The 22,718-nt window shown below is 34.1% G+C and overlaps 1 protein-coding gene across 10 annotated transcripts in view; it reads right to left on the bottom strand.

The window, feature by feature from the left end:
• ERBIN (erbb2 interacting protein) overlaps window positions 1–22,718 on the bottom strand; it is a 271,624-nt gene that overhangs the window by 18,699 nt on the left and 230,207 nt on the right. For all 10 annotated transcript variants that reach the window (XM_077117317.1, XM_077117315.1, XM_077117320.1 and 7 more), the window contains 6 exons: window positions 21,986–22,085; window positions 17,194–17,315; window positions 16,188–16,337; window positions 14,420–14,599; window positions 3,455–3,569; window positions 1,492–1,675 (listed from right to left, as the gene is read on the bottom strand). In XM_077117317.1, the coding sequence (XP_076973432.1) occupies window positions 1,492–1,675; window positions 3,455–3,569; window positions 14,420–14,599; window positions 16,188–16,337; window positions 17,194–17,315; window positions 21,986–22,085 (851 nt within the window). The remainder of the gene's footprint in view (window positions 1–1,491; window positions 1,676–3,454; window positions 3,570–14,419; window positions 14,600–16,187; window positions 16,338–17,193; window positions 17,316–21,985; window positions 22,086–22,718) is intronic.

Genomic DNA, 22,718 nt, shown 5'->3' with positions numbered 1-22,718 from the left:
ATGTACCATTCCAAAATTATAGACAATATTTCATTTTTACTTCTTAGTATGAAACATTTATGCCCTCTTGTATAGTACTGAAGTTATGTTCCCACAAATAGTCTTGTAATTATTCATCTTCCTATTAGACAATAGATAAGCATTCTTAGAAATGCAGCACAAAAAGGTGTTATTAGATCATTGTTTATCCTTTATTTCATTATACTAAAAACATGATTTATAAAATACTATACTTTTTCCTAACATCAGCAAAATTTTATTACTCAACAAATTAATCATTATCTACCTTAACATCTAAGAGATTAAAACAAGTATTTCATCATACTGAATCATAGTCCCTAATTCAGAGACTAGTTGAAATTGTTAATCATAGTTATAACTATACAATTTCTAAATAATGCATTTTGAGGCTAAAATTCATCTTCTTTTTACAACAATACAAATCAATACATCCACATTTTTTACTTAAATATGTCTGGAATTTAAAACTATTTACCTCTAAAAGATAGCTTATAGTATTTGTAGAATAACCATTCAGTTCAGTAGCAACTTGATGTTAGTTTCAAACAACCTCAAACTAATATATTAACAGCAAGGTAAAATGGTATACTCGCCCGATGTTTGTAGGAGGTTCACTCAAGCTCTAAACATACACTTAAACTTGAAATCAGAACTGAATGAAGGGTGACCCAGATGTTAGAAAGATCTTGGGCTTAGTACCTTCAGAGAAGAGACCAACTCCCTGCTTTTGCCTCCTCATGGGCAGCCACTTCCTTCCAAGTTTTTTGGGTTGTTCTGATTCTGTGAGAGGTCTAACCTGCCTACTATTATAACTTTCAAGTGTCTAAAAGTCTAGAGATTTTAGAGTTTTCATGTCATGTCATACTAGGCACTTTGCTAACTGGAAGTAAGTCCCTTTTCTGCTTCTCATGCTCCAGCCACACCACTCACAGAACAAACTGGGTCGTTCCATATTTGTCTACCCTCTTAGGCCTCCACCGCCTGCCTGGTGAACGTCAGGTAATCCTTTGCGGCCTAGCTTGAATGTTAACTACTTTCTGTATCTTCTCCTGACCTCCCTGAGAAGTCATAGAAGAAAATATATTTATGTCTTTGTAATTAGACCCTATTTTACTTAAACTGGGTCTTAATTGTACTTAATTTGTTTCTAACCTTAATTATATTCCAGTCTACAGGAATTAAATGAACACTTACAACTCTTTCAGAGAGTTTTTCCTACAAATAAGTCTAAGTTAATTCTTGAGTAAGTCAAAGCACTAATCAAGAGTATTTGAATGAACCATTCAAAGGCATCCCCAATATACGTTTTTGCATTTCTAACTATAAAAGAAGAAATCAGATACCGCCTGAAACACTTTTGAAATATTTATTTGTGAAACCCTTTATATTTTATTCATGCATATTTATTATTTGCTTTAATATTTCTATTTACATTGTACAAGTAAATTATTTTGAAAGATGGTCACAAACCTGATTTTGGAATTAATACCAATCTGAGTTTCTTTCCCTGGAGAACAGAGTGTGGTATCTTGGCTACTATCAGTATTAAGAGAAACTGAATCAGACATCCGAGATGGAGAGGAACAATTGCTGTTATTCTGATTGCTGTTGTGTGTAACTTCATCTGACAAAGAATCTGTTTCCTTTGTATCATCTGAAACAAAACAATTTAATGCCAATGTGATAAAGTCACGAAGAATTTGTGCAAAATGTTCTCCTATAATGACATGTGGCATTTATATTGCCTGGTTCCATATATGAGGTAATGTATTATTCAGAAGATAACCAGAGGTTCCCCTGAAAAGTCCATTTTAATATACACATAGATTAGAGAATGTTAAAATAGTGATAATAATCTAATCAACGCTAAGGTTACAAAGAATCTGATTTAGTTTTATAACTTACACAATTATATTATGCAATGTTTCCTAAAGTCATCAATTAATTTTAGTGAACATGCTTTTACCCCCATTCAGAATAAATAAACACATAGGCACAAGCAAAAAATTAAAAACAAAATAAACAAAAAACCCCCCAGCCCTATCTTAAATAGTTAGATTTCACAACCTCTGTAATTTAACTGGTTAAGAAATTATTCCTTACACATGGAATTTTCATCTATCCTGATAATAAAAATGAATAATGTAGTCAGTTGAAAACACATACAAAAACAAATATCAAACAAATCAAGGGATTTTTCACTTTCTTCAAAATTTTAAAGCATTTCACAGAATTTTTTATGAAGTGCATTCTCAATATGTAAGATGGTTGTGTATATATCAATTATATAAACAGTGTTCAAATTCCATATGGGCAGAGAGTATTAAAAAAGTAGCAGTTTTTTAAAACATACTGTTAAAATGACAAAACCAACCCTCAAGGTTGTTTCTAACCTAACTCAATGGTAGTGAAATCATGGAAGTAGTGGACATAGAAACTGCCACAGAATTAGGAATTAAGGTTATTTTTGCTGTTAAATAGAACTTTGGAACATAGTTTAGGCATACTGTATTGTGCTTATAACTGAAAAGAGTAGCACATGGGGCTCTGTAGCTTCAAACTTAATGTATTCAAGTCTTAGATTAAAAATTTTTTAAATACAAATTAAGTGACTGTTAAGTTCTTTCCTAGCTGTACTTCTGTCTGCTGTTCTTCCTCCTTATGGAGCTACTGTGAAAATTAGATGAATGTAAAACATTTAAGATATTACCTAATATCTAGTAAGTGTTCAATAAATATTAGGTATCATTACTATTATTATTGGAAACCCAACCTACTCAAAGGCTACCTTGATAGTAAATTTCCCCCTTTTCTGATGTAAAGGTAAAGGCTAGATGAACACATGGCAGAGATCATGTAGGTATATTTAGGCAGTGGTAGGGTAAGGTGAGTAATGACAGGGAAGAGATAGATATTCTTCAAGTTTCTTTCACCTCTAGGATCTGACATACTAAGCTAAATGGCTGAGTAGATAAAATCTGTGAGATACAAAAGAAACTAAAATTACACTGAACATCTACTCTACATCAGGTTCTGTGCTACATGTGTATGCTTTATATTCTCTAGTCCATTTAATACTCACAAAAACTCTTCATTGATCTCATTATATATCAAATCACATGTAAAATTAAGTAACTCAAGGATCATACAACCAATAAGAGGAAATGAAATTAAAATCTGTATGTACTATCTATAAAATCCATGTTCTTATAAGTAAACTTACATAGGGGTAAAAAAAAAAAAAAGAACACCACTACCTTTCTTTAAAAATTTAAGATTAAGGAAATTGAACATTTGAAAGGCAAGCTTTAAAATTTGTTTCTAAGGCATGTTTTAAGTAACATAATGACATTTAATTAAGTATATTCCAAAATATATATATAAATTTTATGCAGCCCATTTCTAGTCTTAGTGTTTTCCTTCAACATCTAACCTTTTTTATTATTACTGAGTGCTACCACTTTTGGCTGGTTAATAGATGTTTCAATTAATGGTGGTCGCATCTCTGCCATTTTCATTTCTTCATCAGAAGAAAGTTCTTCAGATTCCTAGTTTGAAGAAAAAAGGGGAAATATTTATAAAAACCTAATTATAAAAATTAAATTTTGATTTATTTAAATCAATAAATATTAAGCCATAAGAACTTTAAAGGGAAAAGAAAAAATAAGAGAAAGAATATTAATAACATGCATGAAAACCTTTTTATGGTAATAGTGACTAAAACTATCTTTTGATGTAATTAATATATTCAAGTATTTCTGGGATAATTTTCGGTGGCAGATCTTAATTCAAGTTTATTAATCATTACTATGTGCCTGGTATTATGCCAAGTCCAGAAAAATAAATATGAATAAAAGCACAATCCCTATCTTTCAAAAACTGTTTGGTGAAGAGTCATCAACAAAAAATCTCTTCCTAATAATTAAATTTATTCTCTCAAAGATTACTGGATTCCAAGACAGCAATTAGACAGTGGTGTTCTGCCATTAAAATGAACTAATGGCAGTCTGTCTAATTTGGAGACTGAATTTTTTATTATTCACCATGAATTCTTCTCTTATCTTTGGCAACTGTCCCAGCTTATCTACCATTGAGTGTTATCAGACAACAACAATAAGAGAAGTAAAGAATTAATATAAAAAATTAAAATTGCATTTTATATACGCACAACATTGTGTATGAAATAAAATCTGTACGTTAAACTAATCTTAGTGTCAATAAGATGAAAATAAAGGTATCAGTATATTTTGTTAAAAGTACTAATATTCTTAGTCACTCAGCTACCCAAGAAGTTTGAGAGTAAATAAAATAAATATAAAACAAAATGATAAGTGCTATAAAAAAGACACAGATTCAGTAAGGGGCCATACGGTCTCTGCTGCAGCTACTCAGTTCCACTTAGAGTACAAAGTAGCCATTGCACAATATGTCAACAAATGAGTGTAGCTTTACTAATAAAACCTTATTTATGGACAGTGAAATTTGAATTTCACATAATTTTCATGCAAAGATGTTTATCCAATTGTACAATACTATACAACTATTCTTGGCTCACAGGCCACAGAAAAACAGATAGTGGGCCAGATTTCATCCAACGGCCATAGTTTATCAATTCTTCTGTTCTATATTGTATTACAATGGAAAGAACTAAAGTCTGCTTATTAGAATAGGAAATGGTCATAAAATGTAGCTCAGTCTTAGAGAGAGATGAGAGGAACAACATTCTGAGCAAAGAGAGGCAAGGAGATAAGAAATGGTATGTAAATCAGAGAATAGGCAGTAATTCCATGAAGATGGAGCTCGAAATAAGTAGCAGGAGGGTAAAAAAAAAACACAGATTGGATTACAAAGTGAAAGCTTGTGCTGTGAGAAATGGATTAGTCATCATTGCAAGTAGAAAAGCCAAGGAGCTCACAAGATCAGAATTATGTTTTAAAATGATTAACTGTTCAAAAATAAATAACTAGTTAAAATAAATAACTAAATAAATAAAATAAAATGATTAACTGTTGATTAAGAATATATGGGACAGGCCCTCCATGGGGCTGGGCCAAGATGGTGGCTTAGCAAGGTGTGGGATTTAGTTCATCCTCCAGAACAGCTACTAAATAACCAGAAACAGTACAGAACAGCTCCTGAGGCCATGTTAGTGACCGGATACACAGCATACCCAAGTCTGGACCAGCTGGACTGGCTGCGAGCCCCCCAGAACCGTGAGTTCCCCAAGTCGTGGTGGCTGGCGCCCCTCCCCACAGGATGCTTCCCAGAGGGGAAAGGAAAGAGACTTTACCAGCAGCAGGGGCTGAGCCCAACCAAATGCCAATTGTGGAATTAATTAACAAATTCTGACTACTAAAAATAGGCCCCCAGCACAGGTGAACCTGGTCAAAGCAGAGGTCACTGATTTTTGCCCCGGTGCCAAGGGGGCAGGGCTGACAAAAAAAAAAAGGAAACAGAGGTTTTTGTGGCTGTGTTTCAACAAAGGCTCGACTGCCTCTGGATACAGCGGCAGGGCTTGTCAGGCTGCAACTGCCCCAGGCATAGGCAGAAACAAGTTCGTTTGAGGGCTTGTCTGGAACCTGTGCCTTCCCCAAGGGAGAGATGAAGCCCAACTCAGGTGGAATCCCTCCATCAAGGAATTCAGACACCAGGGCTTGGTAATTTGAAGCCATTAAAACCAGCCTACAACCTCTCCTCTGTCTCCACCACGCCCCCAGCAGGGAGAGTCTGTCAAAGTTAAAGGTACCGCATCATCTTATGCTGGTGGGACCTGCAGTCAGACAAGCGCCACATACTGGGCAGGATAAGAAAAACAGAGCCCAGAGACTTCACAGGAAAGTCTTTCAACCTGCTGGGTCTCACCTTCAGGGAAAACTGATGCAGGTGACTCTTTCCTCCCGATAGGAGGCCAGTTTGGTCTGGGAAAATCCGGCTGGAGTCTATAATATCTAAGTAGACCCTCCTAAGGTGGGTGGGGGGGGAAAAGGCACCACACAAGCAAGGAAAGAAACAAGGAAACAAGAACTGAAAAATTCTCCTCTGTTAAACAAAATCTAAGCTAGAGGTCCAGAAGAAGCTGAACGGAATGTCAAAGAACAGACAGACAACAAATTCATCCAGCAAGAAAACCTTAGGTAAAAGAAGTGAAAACAATCTCCAGAATAAACTAATTAAGCTACTTTAATGCCTAGATTTCAGCAAAAAATAACAAATCATGCTAGGAAAACTGAAGCTATGGCCCAAAGGAATAAACCAACAATTCAAATGAGATACAGGAGTTGAAACAATTCAGAATGTATGAACAGACATGGAAAACTTCATCAAAAATCAAATCAATGAACTGAGGGAGGATATAAAGAAGGCAAGAAATGAACAAAAAGAAGAAAGTGAAAGTCTGAAAAAACAAATCACAGAACTTATGGGAATAAAAGGCACAGTAGAAGAGATGAAAAAAAAAACAATGGAAACCTACAATGGAAGATTTCGAGAAGCAGAACATAGGATTAATGAACTGGAGGACAGAACATTGGAAATACAAAAGGCAAAAAATATATAGGGGAAAAATGGAAAAATATGAGCAGGGACTCACAGAATTGAATGACAATATGAAGCACACGAATATACGTGTTGTGGGTGTCCCAGAAGGAGAAGAGAAAGGAAAAGGAGGAGAAAAACAAATGGAGGAAATTATCACTGAAAATTTCCCAACTCTTATGAAAGACTTAAAATTACAGATTCAAGAAGGGCAGCATATCCCAAAGAGAATAGATCCAAATAGACATTTTTCCCCCATGGATATTTCATTTATAGTAATGATTATGTTTAATGTAAACAATTCTCCAATTTATAGGTTAGCCTTGATTTATCTTCTGAGCTTAAAAGCCACATTTCTAACCATCAGTTAACTACATAAACAGTATGGTTTTGCCAACTGTTTCAATCCTACATGTCTAAAAACAAACTTTTCCTTCCAAACCTGTTTATTATCTTAGCATGATTGTGCTGGTTTGAAATGATGTATGTACCCTAGAAAAGCCATGTTTTAATCCTAATCCCATTTTGTAAAGGCAGCCGTTTTTTCTAATCCCTATTCAGTACTGTGTGTTTGAAACTGTAATTAGATCATCTCCCTGGAGATGTGACTCAATCAAGAGTGGCTCTTAAACTGGAATAGGTAGAGATGTGTCTCCACCCATTTGGGAGGGTCTTGATTAGTTTATTGGAATCCTATAAAAGAGGAAACATTTTGGAGAAATTGAGAGATTTGGAGAGAGCAAATGACATAGCCACGAGAAGCAGAGTCCACCAGCTGGCGACCTTTGGAAAACAAGAAGGAAAATGACTCCCAGGGAGCTTCATGAAACAGGAAGCAAGGAGAAGGAGCTAGCAGATGATGACCTGTTCACCACAAGCCTTTCCAGATGAGACAGAAACCCTGACCATGTTCGCCATGTGCCCTTCCACTTGAGAGAGAAGCCCTGAACTTCATCGGTCTTCTTGAACCAAGGTATCCTTCCCTGCATGCCTTCGGTTGGACATTCTATAAACTTGTTTTAATTGGGACATTTTCTCAGCCTTAGAATTGTAAACTAGCAACTTATTAAATTCCCCTTTTACAAAGCCATTCTGTTTCTGGTATGTTGCATTCCAGCAGCTAGCAAACTAGAACAATGCCTATTTCCATTAATGAGATCATTATCCTATTCAGGATAATTATGTGACTGTTCCTCCTTCTTCATCCCTTAAATCCAGATATTCACATGTTAGATCTCCTGTGATGTGTAAACCTAACTTCCAGCCTGCATTCTTTACTATTCTTATTCAGAAAATCCTCCAACTTGGCAGAATTCAACAGCTGTTGCCAGACAACTCTAATGCACAGCTCTATCACACAAATACTCTGTTAAAAAGCCTTCAGTGGCTCCGAAGAGACCAAACTTCTTAGCTTGGCCCACAAGGGCCTTCATAACAAGTATTCAATCTATTCTTCTGATTTTATTCCATACTATTGCCCGTGACACATGGAGTCAGACGGAATGAGCTCTTTATAGGCATTCTTTAGCTCTCATTATTCCTTCCACATTTCATTCCCTTCTCTTATTTCTGCCAACCGAAATACACATCAAATGCCTCCTTCTACTTAAGGCATCCTTGGATCTTTATAAAGTTTTTATAAACTTCTGTAGTGCTTAATACTTTTCTTATACACTTAACAGTCTATCTTTGACTATGTTTGCATTTATTTTTACATATTTATCCATTTATAAGTGCCACCACTATAACTTCGAACATAGTACCTTACACAAAGAAATTATACTGCATGAGCAGTAAGTTTACCATACAAGGAATCATAAGAGTTTGTATGCATATATGTACAGATTAAGATAAATAAATAAATCTTTTTGTTAAATTCTATGTTAAAATATGGGATCCTTTCTACTCAATGACAGAGGAAATCACTGATATATTGTGACTAGCCTCAAAGATTTAGATACAAACAGGTTACATTTATCTCCCATTATCTTCTCTTATTCCCTTTTCTAACACTTCTTTCTGAGGGAATTCTCATTCCCTGGTAGTAGAAAGGTAAAAAGTGGAAGATAAGATCAATCACAATGAAGGGTTCAGGAAAAGGAAATAAGAACTTCTTTCACTATCTAGCATTTCTTTTCATCAAGGAACACACCTAAATACTTTTCCACAGGTTCAATGTACATAAAGATGTTTTGAGTGATGTGATCCATCTTAAAGTACATTCAAAAGTCATGAACTTTTTCCCCCTATATTTACTACTACTGACAGTAAAACCATGAAAATAGATGTGACTCTGAAAGTAGTTTGAATTTTCAGAGAAAAAAATGCTATTATAAACCCACAACAACACTTTTTCTATAGATAAGTGGTCTTTCTGCAATGATGGAAATGTTTGTTATGCTGTTCAATATGATAGCCACTAATGTGTCACATGTGGCTACTGTACATATGAAACGTGACTAGAGTGACTGAGAAGTTCAATTTTCAGTTTTATTTATTTTAATTAATTTACAAGCAAATAGCCACATGTAGCTAGTGCTTAACGTGCTGAACAGTGTACCTATAACTAAAAAGTACTTTAGATATACATTTTAAAAAGTTACACCCTCACCATTTCACATTACCATCAGCAGAGTATGAGAATGTAAAATGGTGCAGCTGCTTTACAAACTGGCAGTTTTTCAAACGGTTAAACAGAGCATTACCAAATGATCCAGCAGTTTGACTCAAGGGTACATACCCAAGAGAAATGAAAACATGTATCTACACAAAAAAAGAATGTATAGATAATGTTCAGAGTAACATTGTAACAGCCCAAGTGCAAACAATCCAACTGTCCACCAACAGACAGAAAGATAATAAAATGTAGCATAACCATACAATGGAATATTATTTAGCAATAAAAAGAAATGAAGTAGTGATAACATGCTACAACATGGGTAAACTTGAAAGAAGACAGTCTCAAAATACCAGGTGTTGTATGTGTCCATGTAAATCAAATGTACAGAATAGGCAAATTTATAGAGACAGAAAATAGATTAGTTGCTGCTTAGCACTGACGGAGATGGGGTGACTGGGGAAAGTGTGAGTCGGGGTGATAGCTAAGAGTTGCAAGGTTTCTTTTAGAGGTAATGCAAATATTTTAAAATTGATTGTGGTAAAGGAATGTTAATAATGCAGCGTGTTGAAAATAGATGGTAATTAATATTTCAAAACTTTAATGTATATGTGAGACAAGTAAAAAATGTTTATTTGGTACAAAATTTATATTTTGACCAGTGCATTTTCCTAATATAACTTATGTGAACAGATTAATTGAACACAATAGTACTTGGAACCTTGCGTAGGGCACGAGATTCTGTAGGTTTGTCCAGAGTGATGCCCAAACAAATCCCAGAGTGATATGAACAGTGAATAGGGAAGTATTTGCAGAGTCCCCTTGGGGGAATGGTGAGAAAGGGGGAAAATTCAACTTCCCCAAGTGGAGAATTCTTGATATTCTCACAGGTAGTGGGGACAACCAAAGCAATAGGCTGAGCCCCCAATCTTGGAATTTGTTCATATGAAACTTAATCCCGCAAAGGAAAGGCAAAGCCTACTTAAAATTAGGCCTAAGAGTCACCCCCAAGAGACCCTCTTTTGTTGCTCAGATGAGGCCTCTCTCTCAGCCAACAGGACAAGCAAACTCACTGCCCTCTCCCTCTCTATGTGGGACATGACTCCCTGGGGTGTGGACCTTTCTGGCAACATGACAGAAATCCTAGAATGAGCTGGAACTCAGCATCAAGGGATTGAGAAAATCTTCTTGACCAAAATGGGGAAGAGTAAAATGAGGCAAAATAAAGTGTCAGTGGCTGAGAGATTTCAGAGTTGAGAGGCTACCCTGGAGGTTATTCTTATGCATTAAATAGATATCACCTTGTTAGTCCAGATGTAATGGAGAGGCTGGAGGGAACTGCCTGAAAATGTGGAGCTGTGCTCCGGTGGCCATGTTTCTTGAAGATGACTGTATGACGATATGGCTGTCGCAGTGTGACTGTGTGGTTGTGAGAGCCTTGTGACTGATGCTTCTTTTGTTTACCTTGCTGATGGACAAGTAAAACATATGGATTAAAAATAAACAAATAGGGGGAACAAATGTTAAAATAAATTTAGTAGATTGAAATGCTGGTGATCAGTGAAGGGGAGGGGTAAGGGGTATGGTATGTATGAATTTTTTTCTGTCTTCTTTTTCCTGCTTTTTCTAAATTGATGCAGATGTTGCAAGAAATGATCATGATGATGAGTATAGACTAACTGATGACAGTGTGAGTTACTGCTTATATAACAGGAACAGAATGATCACGATAAGAATGTGTTTGCAATTCTATCAAACATTCCAGAAAGAATTAGTACCAACTCTCCTCAAACTCTTCAAAATAATCGAAGTGGAGGGAAAACTACCTAATTCATTCTATGAAGCCAACATCACCCTCATACCAAAACCAGGCAAAGATATTACAAAAAAAGAAAACCACAGACCAATCTCTCTAATGAATATAGATGCAAAAATCCTCAATAAGATTCTAGCAAATCGTATCCAACAACACATTAAAAGAATTATACATCATGACCAAGTAGGATTCATCCCAGGTATGCAAGGATGGTTCAACATAAGAAAATCAATTAATGTAATACACCATATCAACAAATCAAAGCAGAAAAATCACATGATCATCTCAATTGATGCAGAGAAGGCATTTGACAAGATTCAACATCCTTTCCTGTTGAAAACACTTCAAAAGATAAGAATACAAGGGAACTTCCTTAAAATGATAGAGGGAATATATGAAAAACCCACAGCTAATATCATCCTCAATGGGGAAAAATTGAAAACTTTCCCCCTAAGATCAGGAACAAGACAAGGATGTCCACTATCACCACTATTATTCAACGTTGTGTTGGAAGTTCTAGCCAGAGCAATTAGACAAGAAAAAGAAATACAAGGCATCAAAATTGGAAAGGAAGAAGTAAAACTATCACTGTTTGCAGACGATATGATACTATACGTAGAAAACCCAGAAAAATCCACAACAAAATTACTAGAGCTAATAAATGAGTACAGCAAAGTAGCAGGCTACAAGATCAACATTCAAAAATCTGTAGCTTTTCTATACACTAGTAATGAACAAGCTGAGGGGGAAATCAAGAAACGAATCCCATTTACAATCGCAACTAAAAGAATAAAATACCTAGGAATAAATTTAACCAAAGTGACAAAAAACCTATATAAAGAAAACTACAAAAAACTGCTAAAAGAAATCACAGAAGACCTAAATAGATGGAAGGGCATACCGTGTTCATGGATTGGAAGACTAAATATAATTAAGATGTCAATCTTACCTAAACTGATCTACAGATTCAATGCAATACCAATCAAAATCCCAACAACTTATTTTTCAGAATTAGAAAAAACAATAAGCAAATTTATCTGGAAGGGCAGGTTGCCCCGAATTGCTAAAAACATCTTGAGGAAAAAAAACGAAGCTGGAGGTCTCACGATGCCGGACTTTAAGGCATATTATGAAGCCACAGTGGTCAAAACAGCATGGTATTGGCATAAAGATAGATATATCGACCAATGGAATCGAATAGAGTGCTCAGATATAGACCCTCTCATCTATGGACATTTGATCTTTGATAAGGCAGTAAGCCAACTCACCTGGGACAGAACAGTTTCTTCAATAAATGGTGCCTAGAGAACTGGATATCCATATGCAAAAGAATGAAAGAAGACCCGTATCTCACACCTTATACAAAAGTTAACTCAAAATGGATCAAAGATCTAAACATTAGGTCTAAGACCATAAAACAGTTAGAGGAAAATGTAAGGAGATATCTTATGAATCTTACAACTGGAGGCGGTTTTATGGACCTTAAACCTAAAGCAAGAGCACTGAAGAAAGAAATAAATAAATGGGAGCTCCTCAAAATTAAACACTTTTGTGCATCAAAGAACTTCATCAAGAAAGTAGAAAGACAGCCTACACAATGGGAGATAATATTTGGAAATGACATATCAGATAAAGGTCTAGTTTCCAGAATTTATAAAGAGATTGTTCAACTCAACAACAAAAAGACAGCCAACCCAATGGCAAAATGGGAAAAAGACTTGAACAGACACCTACCATAAGAGGAAATACGGATGGCCAAGAGGCACATGAAGAGATGCTCAATGTCCCTGGCCATTAGAGAAATGCAAATCAAAACCATAATGAGATATCATCTCACACCCACCAGAATGGCCATTATCAACAAAACAGAAAATGACAAGTGCTGGAGAGGATGCGGAGAAAGAGGCACACTTATCCACTGTTGGTGGGAATGTCAAATGGTGCAACCACTGTGGAAGGCAGTTTGGCGGTTCCTCAAAAAGCTGAATACAGAATTGCCATACGACCCAGCAATACCATTGCTAGGTATCTACTCAAAGGACTTAAGGGCAAAGACACAAACGGACATTTGCACATCAATGTTTATAGCAGCATTATTTACAATTGCAAAGAGATAGAAACAGCCAAAATGTCCATCAACAGAAGAATGGCTAAACAAACTGTGGTATATACATACGATGGAATATTATGCAGCTTTAAGACAGGATAAACTGATGAAGCATGTAATAACATGGATGGACCTAGAGAATATTATGCTGAGTGAGTCCAGCCAAAAACTAAAGGACAAATACTGTATGGTCCCACTGATGTGAACGGACATTCGAGAATAAACTTGAAATATGTCATTGGTAACAGAGTCCAGCAGGAGTTAGAAACAGGGTAAGATAATGGGTAATTGAAGCTGAAGGGATACAGACTGTGCAACAGGGTTAGATACAAAAACTCAAAAATGGACAGCACAATACTACCTAATTGTAAAGTAATCATGTTAAAACAGTGAATGAAGCTGCATCTGAGCTATAGGGTTTTGTTTTTTTTTTTAACTATTATTACTACTTTTATTTCTTTTCTCTATATTAACATTTTATATCTTTTTCTGTTGTGTTGCTAGTTCCTCTAAATCGATGCAAATGTACTAAGAAACGATGATCATGCATCTATGTGATGATGTTAAGAATTACTGAGTGCATATGTAGAATGGTATGATTTCTAAATGTTGTGTTAATTTCTTTCCGTTAATAAAAAAAAATGCGTTTGCATGTGATTATGTATCAAATAAAAAACAAATAAATAAAAGAAAGGGAGGGGAAAGGGGTTTGGTATGTATAAATTTTTTCTGTTGTCTTTTTCTTTTTCTGAATTGATGCAAATGGTCTAAGAAATGACCATGATGATGAACATACAACCATGTGATGACATTGTAAATTACTGATTATATATGTAGAACAGAATGATCATATGTTAAGAATGTTTTTCTTTGTTGTCATATTTTTAAAAAAAAATTGATTGTGATGATAGCTATACAATTCGGTGAATAAATAAAAAGCCACCGAATTGTATAAATTGGTGAACTGTATGGTAGTTGACTAATATCTCAATGAAGCTGTTTTTTTAAACAGAAATTACAGCTTGTACTGGTCTCACAGGAAGAAACTGCATACACAACAAAATTTATCAGACATTCAAAAAAAGAAAAACTTTACATTCAAGGAAAAAATGCCAAATGTCTTTTTCATTTTTAAGTTACAGAAATAACAACAAACCCAATTTTGCATTTTTATAAAATTAGAAAAACAGAATCTCTACAATCTAAATAGTAAACATTTGAGCACAATCACTATAAAAATTTTAAGTTCAAAGTAATAAAGTGATATGCACTAAATATTATGAACTTTCTCAATGATGAATACATTAATCAGCATAACATTTACCTCAAAAACATCATCATGATTAATAATATGTTTCAAGTTCTCAGGAGCTTTCATATGTGCAATCACTAGATTTCCAGGATTAATCTCAGCTTCAGATTCATTGTTCTGTATAGAGTTCCCTATTATATACTTTTCTCTTTCATCAGCATTATTCTTTACTGGAGTAGCACTTTCTGAAGTCTAAGTAAAAGAAAAAATAAGGAATGCATTTAGGTTTTAAATATACATTATATCTGTTAAGAGAAAAATTTTAAAGTCATTTAACATCTTTCTATTCTGGATAAATCTTAAACAAGGAAACTTTAAACATGGAAAAACCTGTAGCACCCACAAATAACATGCTCATTCTTAGAACAACTAACCCCCAAAGGTTCACAAGTCACAATATGTTTTACAATGTAGCCTAGATTCATTTTCATGCTAAAATTTGCAAGGCTGGGGTGGACAAATAAGTCACTCAGCTCCACATGCTCAAGTTAAGGCAGTTAGATTTTTTTCTGCAACTTGAGGAATAAATACTAACTCCAGTGATGTGACAAAACTTTTGTTTGCCTGATACAACGTGGGGAGAAAAGCACACAAAACGAATATCCATCTTAAGGATTTGTGAAGGTTTTGGAAACATACCAAGGAAATGTAGAGGTCTATCATAGTGATTGTAATAAAAATGAGAATGGGATAGAAGAAGAAGTCAATATTATTGGGAGAAGGGGGGGAGGATTCCATAATAATAACTTTTATGACTTCATTATTATATCCTTTGTGAAGTTTGCTGATTTGAAATGATGCCATGCCTAGAAAAGCCATGTTTTAATCCTAATCCCATTTTGTAAAGGCAGCCGTTTCTTCTAATCCCTGTTCAGTATTGCATGCTTGAAACTGTAATTAGGTCATCTCCCTGGAGATGTGATTTAATCAAGCATGGTTAAGATGGATCAGGTGGAGGCGTGTCTCCACCCATTTGGGTGCATCTTGGTCAGTGTACTGGAATCCTATAAAAAAGGAAACATTTTGGAGAAAGATTCAGAGAGAGCAGAGCAGAATGACATAGCCACGAGAAGCAGAGTCCATCAGCCAGCAACTTTAGGAGATGAAGAAGGAAAATGCCTCTCAGGGAGCTTCATGAAAGAGGAAGCCAGAAGAAGCTAGCAGATGACACCGTGTTCACCATGTGCCCTTCCAGATGAGAGAGCAACCCTGACCGTGTTCACCATGTGCCTTTCCAGATGAGAGAGCAACTCTGACTGTGTTCACCAAGTGTCTTTCCACTTCAGAAAGAAACCCTGAACTTCATTCATCGGCCTTCTTGAACCAAGGTATTTTTCCTGGATACCTTAGATTGGCCATTTCTATAGACTTGTTTTAATTGGGACATTTTCTCAGCCTTAGAACTGTAAACTAGCAACTTAATAAATTCCCCTTTTTAAAAGCCATTTTGTTTCTGGTATATTGCATTCCAGCAGCCAGCAAACTAGAACATGAAGGCAAAGATTTTTTTCAAAGGCTATGCTGACCTGCATTTCTAATGGATATTCTATAGCCAGAGAGGTGGTGATAGTAGCAGCAATTAGAAAGGTTGTTTATGATTATTATAGCTTCCCAGTTAACGTAGCTGGGTAAAACCTTTAAATTTGGGGGTTCTTTTTAGCATATATAAAAAGGATCATTATATCAATTGTCATTTTCAAATTTTAAAAAACATGAAGTAGGCTTTGGTCAATGCTTTTAAACTGAGTTTTCTAACTTTCACACCCATATCTCTATTTACCACTTGCTGGTCTTCTTGTGGTTTCAAGTCTTTTCCACAGTCTTCATTGGTCTCTTCATCTTTTAACCTATGTACAATGGTTTGAACTGTTTTGACCATATTCTTAAGCTCATCTGGGTATGGTGTTGGATATCTCTTTAAATTTCCCTCCTAGAGAAATAAGATATGTGACATTTAAAATCTAGATAAATATTTCTAATGTCAGTCTCTAACAAAGCAATCTATATTCTATCTGGGTTACACTCAACATCTAGTTCAGAGGGGTAACTGTGAAGACAGATGACAGGTCTTAAAGGCAGTTCAGACTTCAAGGATTAAATAAATGTATTGTGCTATCACAAAATAAAAGATTTCACAATTATAGACTTCAATATGTATTAAAACCTTTTTTAGCAGACTAAATACATGGATTTTCAACTTAGATAAATATCCAGACACACAAAATTCAGACATTCAAATACTTATGTCTTCTTATACTAGGAACCATCTCTTCCTAAGTTAGCCTAATGGTCATTTTCTAGTAATCAGCTCACTTATATAAGGGGCAAATAATTAGATTCATCAGTAACTTGCTACTTCTATCACTGTGACACATGCTCTCAATCCCACACAAAAAAATATGTTGATAAAAAAAGAATACTCCATAGCTAGGATGCATATGAATAGTCATTGAAGAAAGAAAGGAGGGAAAATAGCCACTTCAAGTACCTAAAATAAAACCTAAATCTAGAGCTTTAAAAAAAGCACTAATTGCAGATAATTTTCTGGTTAACTGTTCTAGCCTACAATGATCTGTTTTCTTCTATATCTATTTTTCCTATAAAATTTATTTTTAATCACATAGATTTATATTTTCAAATTACATCATGTGCAAAGTGTATGTTACTTGAGGGCAAGTAACTAACCCAACACTTCTATTGTATCCCCAAAACAGTTTAGTACAGGTCTATGGCACCCACTAAATACTAGCAGAAATGTTCCAAACTTGCAGGAAGAAAGAACGTACCCTGGGAGGTGCCTCCCTTTCATCTTTGTCTTCATCGCATTCAAACGCCACTTGAGCCCGCTGCTTCCTCTGTTCTTCCCACAACGAAGGATTAAAACTTTCATTATCTGATATGAACATAACTACAGAAAAGGCACAAGACCAAAACAAAAACATATTTTACTGAAACTATTCAAGGCTATTAATTCCTCATGATTTTCTTTTTTTTTAACGTTCATTAAGATTAAGTTTGAGACAGTCAAAGATGATCAATGCTTACACAGCTATAAATCTTAGGCTAACCACTCAGCTGTGATTCTAACATTTCTATATAAGATTAATCATATATCTTTTCTTCCCTAAAGCTGATCTGTCTTGTTGTGTTACTGGAGGCGTTCCTGAAGAGAATCTACCCATTAAAACATATATGTGGATTTTGTGTGGTACCCTCCTCCAAAACTAACATGATAGTATATAAATCATTTTGTACAGTCTTCTGCCCAGGTTTCTGCTTTCATAAATAACCTTTCCTAATTTCAATATCAATAATTATGTGTTCAAGGGAATTGGAGTTTGATGACAAAGAGGTACATATTTTTGTATAAAAAAAAAAAAGGATTACTCTGATGGCATGTAATTACATCTTTACATGATAGATTATACACAATATAGATTATTACTTAAGCAATCTTAATCTTAATACTTAAGCAATGTCACTTAAGTAAAGTATTTAGAAGATCTTTTCAATATAAAAAATCTAAGTACACAAAAAATATAAAAAAGAACTGAAAATTTAACATAAACTCAACACCTACATATCCTCCTATCTAATGTAATAGTAAAAGAATATATTTAACAACTCTTAAATTTTTTTGCTTTATGAAGTAAAAAAAAATTCAAGGTTTAAAAATTAATCCATTAATTATATAATTTCTATTTTAACGCATACAATTTGAGATCTTCTAGTACTATGCAATCTTATTAAAGATTGTATAATACATCAAAAAATTAATCCACTCAACTATTTAATACTATCCTATAAAGGTGTCCAGCATAAACTGAAATCATTATTTTTTTTTGTCCATTAAAAGAAAATGACCATGTCTATTCAAAACAAAAAGGAATTAAATGCACATAAAGTTAACTAAGTAAAAACAACAGCAACGAGAAGAAATTCCTGGAACACCAGAATATGGCTACTTTGAACATTTATGTAAAATCACCACCACACAAAATCAACATTTAGCTATACTTGAAGGTATATGTTATTTCGATGTCTGTCAACTCTCTTGCTCCACACTTCCTCCTCTTTCTATTTAATATTTCTATTTAAGATTCCTCCACCTAGGCCCAGGATCTTATCCATTCTTTTTCAAATTTATTTATTATTACCCCCCTCTAGAACAAGAGCTTATTGAAGGCAAGGACTTTTTCTTTGAATACTTAGATCCTGTATAATGGCTGGCATATAGAAAAATGGTCAATAAAAACTGAATAAATTAAAAGGGAGCAGAGTATCTACTCTCAAATTGTTGCAATATTCTCAGCCAAGAACCAGGTATTTTCTGATTACGTATTTCTTAGCAGCTCTGAGATAAAGGAAAAAGCTTCTCCTGCAGTTCTAAGGAAATTCACTCTCCCAACCACATTAACAGTTTCTAATTTCAGTATTATTAGGGTAATATAAAACCCCACAGTGAGATATTTCAAGTGGCACATGAACTCTAAGAGGCCTCAAACGTTCCCCCGGTAGCCCCTTCCACTCTAAACCAAATCTTGAACAGCAAAAAATAAAAGTGGCAAGATTTCCATCTTGCTTTTATTCTTCAAATCAGGAATCAGAAACACATTTCTTACCTGAATTATGATCTTTTAGAATAAATAGCACAGGAATATAAACAGAAATAACAGAGAGGAAGGAGGCCAGGTGTTTTGAAGCATGAATTATAATAATAATAAGGTATTATAACGGAAAACAGAAAAGATATTAAGCATGAGCATACTCAAAATTAGGACAGATTAGAGCAGAGGTCAGTTAACCTCATCAAAAGTCCTATTAACCTAGTAAGATAGTTTTTAATTACTTTTATTTGAGTCGAGGACGATGTTTCTGATTATTCCTTGGAAGGTCCTTCTAAAATCCCACAACTATGTATATAATAATTTAGTTAATTACAAAATAAAATTACATTTGCTTGTGAGTAATTTTATTTATAAGTTTAAATATGTTTGGTTATTTTGGCGGAGGCATAAAATGAAAGAAAAATAAAAGAAAATATCTGCAATCTCTCCATATGACAGTAATAGGAACTAAGCAAAGCACTTTAATAACACTTTAATATAATAAAAACACTCAAGATTAAACATGTCTTTTGGAGATTTTCAAACCAAGGGGAAAAAATTAATTTTCTTTCAGAGAATCTCCCTTTGGAATGACATCTTTATATATTTTCCTCTTTTTATTACTTTCTGAAATAATAAAACAACATATATACAAAAGAAGAAAATAAAACAAAATAGAGAATATTTATATCCACTTGCAAGTTTGCCTTTTCAATCCTTTAATAGAGGGAACAGGAAATGGCTAAATCTGGCCCCCTATATTTTTGTACGGTCTATGAGTTAGGAAGTTCTTGGTTTTTTTTTTTTTTTTTTTTCACATTTTTAAACAGTTGGAGAAAAAACAGAGAGTAATATTTCATGACCTAAAAATGACATGAAATCCCAATTTCACTCTCCATAAATACAGTTTTATTAGCACACAGCTATGCTCATTTGTTTACTTTTTGTCAGTGTCAGTATCTGTATTATTATGTCAGAGCTGAGCAGTTGCAACAGAGACCTTAAAAGGCCTGCAAAGCATAAAACACTTACTAGATGGTCCTTTACTGAAATAATTTGCCAACATGGGCTCTAGGACATTGAAGTCTTAGACTTAATTCTTAAGACTAAGAATGCATTCTCTCTCTTTTCTCAAAAATATTTTAAGAAGCATTAGCTTAGCATTCTATCTTCCTACACGAAAGAACTATTATCTGTACATATTATATAGCTGACATATTATTTATAGAATACTCAAGCTTAATTAACTATTTCTTATTATTTAGAAACCATCTTCAGAGATAAGAAAAGTGGAAAACTAAGACAAAAGCCCCAGAAACTAAGGTAAACAAACAAAAAATTTATACTGATGCATCCAAGCATTTGCTATAATTTCCACAGTACACTAGTACTGGCAACCAGAGTTTCCATATCTGTTTTTAACTTTTTAATTTCTAGTGCATTTACATTGTTTATATAAAATACCACATCAACACATTGTTTAAAATTAAGCATATTATATTTCGTTATAGATTTCCATATTTTATTATATTGCTAAATAGGGGAATATTTAAATGCATGGAAGAGAACTCTTGCTTGTAAACTTATTCTCAAAGCTTTAATTACAGGCTCTCTAATGAACAAAGCTATCTGCACTTCGTATCTTACAAGACTTAACTTTGAATCCAACTCAAAAGCTAGTGTTTGCTTCACTCAAATCTCACCGACTACATTCAGGAAATATTATTTATGAAGGTGTGTAACTCAATCAGTTTTTAAATTGTTAATCACTGATGTGTAACAAAAGTTAGATAAATTTAGTGTTAGTGTATTAAAGCATTTCAAAGCTATTTGCTGAAACTGCCACAAAAATATAAGAATAATAACAATTTGACTGAATGAGAAATACTACCAAGTACCTTATAATCATTATTTCTCATCTGTAGAACAACCCTGCAAAATAAACCCTATTATGCTTAACTGAAGATAAGTAAACTGAAGCTCAAGAACTTATATAACTTGTCCAAGATGCATTTTGTAGACTAAAAGAAATGATTAATTTCAATATTTTTCCTCAGTGTTACTATGCTTTAAGAGTTAATTAATCTAGGGTACACAGATAGTTCAGTGGCAGAATTCTTGCCTGCTAGGCATAAGACCCAGGTTCGATCCTGGGACCAAGCAGCTCCTGCACCCTCCGCAAAAAAAGGCACTGCGAACAAAACTTCCTGATAAATACATCACATACCTGCCTCTGCATGTATGTTTGTATAAATAGAGAAATACATATTTGTAGGGAGACATTAAAAAAAGTTAATTAATTTAAAAATAACCTTGCACAACAGACATTTTTATTGTTTTCAGAAAGAATATACATACAATTAAGTATAACATATATAGTAAATACACACATACACGCACAGTACAGAATATAATTGAAAGAATTTGCTCCTTAGTCTACAGGTTTTTATGGTATAATCCATAAAAAAAGACTTGCTGCCAATAGTAAAGGATATAGCCTCCTTTTATTGACAAAATGATTACTAAATAAGGACTTAGAGTTAACATTTACAGTCACAGTTCTATGCTTATTATGTTCTAGATAGACCCCAGGGGAGTATTAAGTCTACAGCAGGAAACAGGAATAAAATGCTACATAGTTCAAAAGTTCTAGTCATATAACACTAAATATGCAATCGTAACATTTAACTAAATGTGATTTAGAACAGAGCTACATAAACAGATGAAGTTAGCTGTTTAGTCTCAACGAATCATTTAAAGGAAGCATATGGTATACGTATGCCTCTAAATTCAACTGTTTATAATGCTGTTTTCTTTATTTCCCTTATTATATGAGAGACCTTTTTGATCAATTCTCAAATTCCTTCAAACAACGCTAGATCTTTGAGACTTAAAATTCACATCATACCTTTGCTTTGACTAGTCAGAATTTCAAAAATAGAAAAGAAAAAAAATGTTCTTAAATCCCTACCATCCTCAGTCCTTGGCTGCTGAGGGAACATGTAGTTAGTAAGCACCATTTTCTGGGTCTCTGAATCAGTCTCTTTTTGAAGAGGTATCAGGGGTTTGGACTAAGAAAAGAAAACAAATGTTTAGTTTTTAATAATCCTAAAGCAAATACATACATAGTAAATCCTCTGAATGAGTACTCAACCAAAGTTTCAATTTACAGATTGTAAAAACAAATTTAAATATACATAACATCCCTTTTTTTCTCATAACATCTTTTAACTATTTAAAACTTTAAAAAACATCCAAATATAAAATTGTTTTAAAAGAAATCAAACTCAAGCTGTACTGAATTATCACTGGAACATCAATACTTTTAGAAAATTTCATATACTACATATCCATAACTCCGTAATTATTTATTAGTGATTTATTTAATAAAGCTGTAAAATAAACCTCGACATTCTAATTTTGCTCCTTCTAGTATTCTTCTTGAAAGATACTTTTGTAGTAATCATTTAGAAGATTTATTCTAGTTATAAGCCAAAAGAAAGTACTTAAAAATTAGAGAAGAAAAAAAGCAGGTTGTACACTGTTTCTCTTCCTTCTCCTTCTCCAGTAATGGCACTACAAGTCACTTAGCGGTAGAGCTAGACACCCAATTCTTTTAGGTCTCATGTTAATTTAAGATTTTTCCTAACTGGTGCCTGAGTGTTTACTTCTTAATATAATTCATTCTTCCACCAGCCTATTCA

The sequence above is a fragment of the Tamandua tetradactyla genome, chromosome 9 (genome assembly GCF_023851605.1).
Source record: "Tamandua tetradactyla isolate mTamTet1 chromosome 9, mTamTet1.pri, whole genome shotgun sequence".
NCBI lineage: Eukaryota > Metazoa > Chordata > Mammalia > Pilosa > Myrmecophagidae > Tamandua > Tamandua tetradactyla.
The sequence above is the reverse complement of the archived record's forward strand: the minus strand, read 5'-3'. Positions and strand labels throughout refer to the sequence as shown.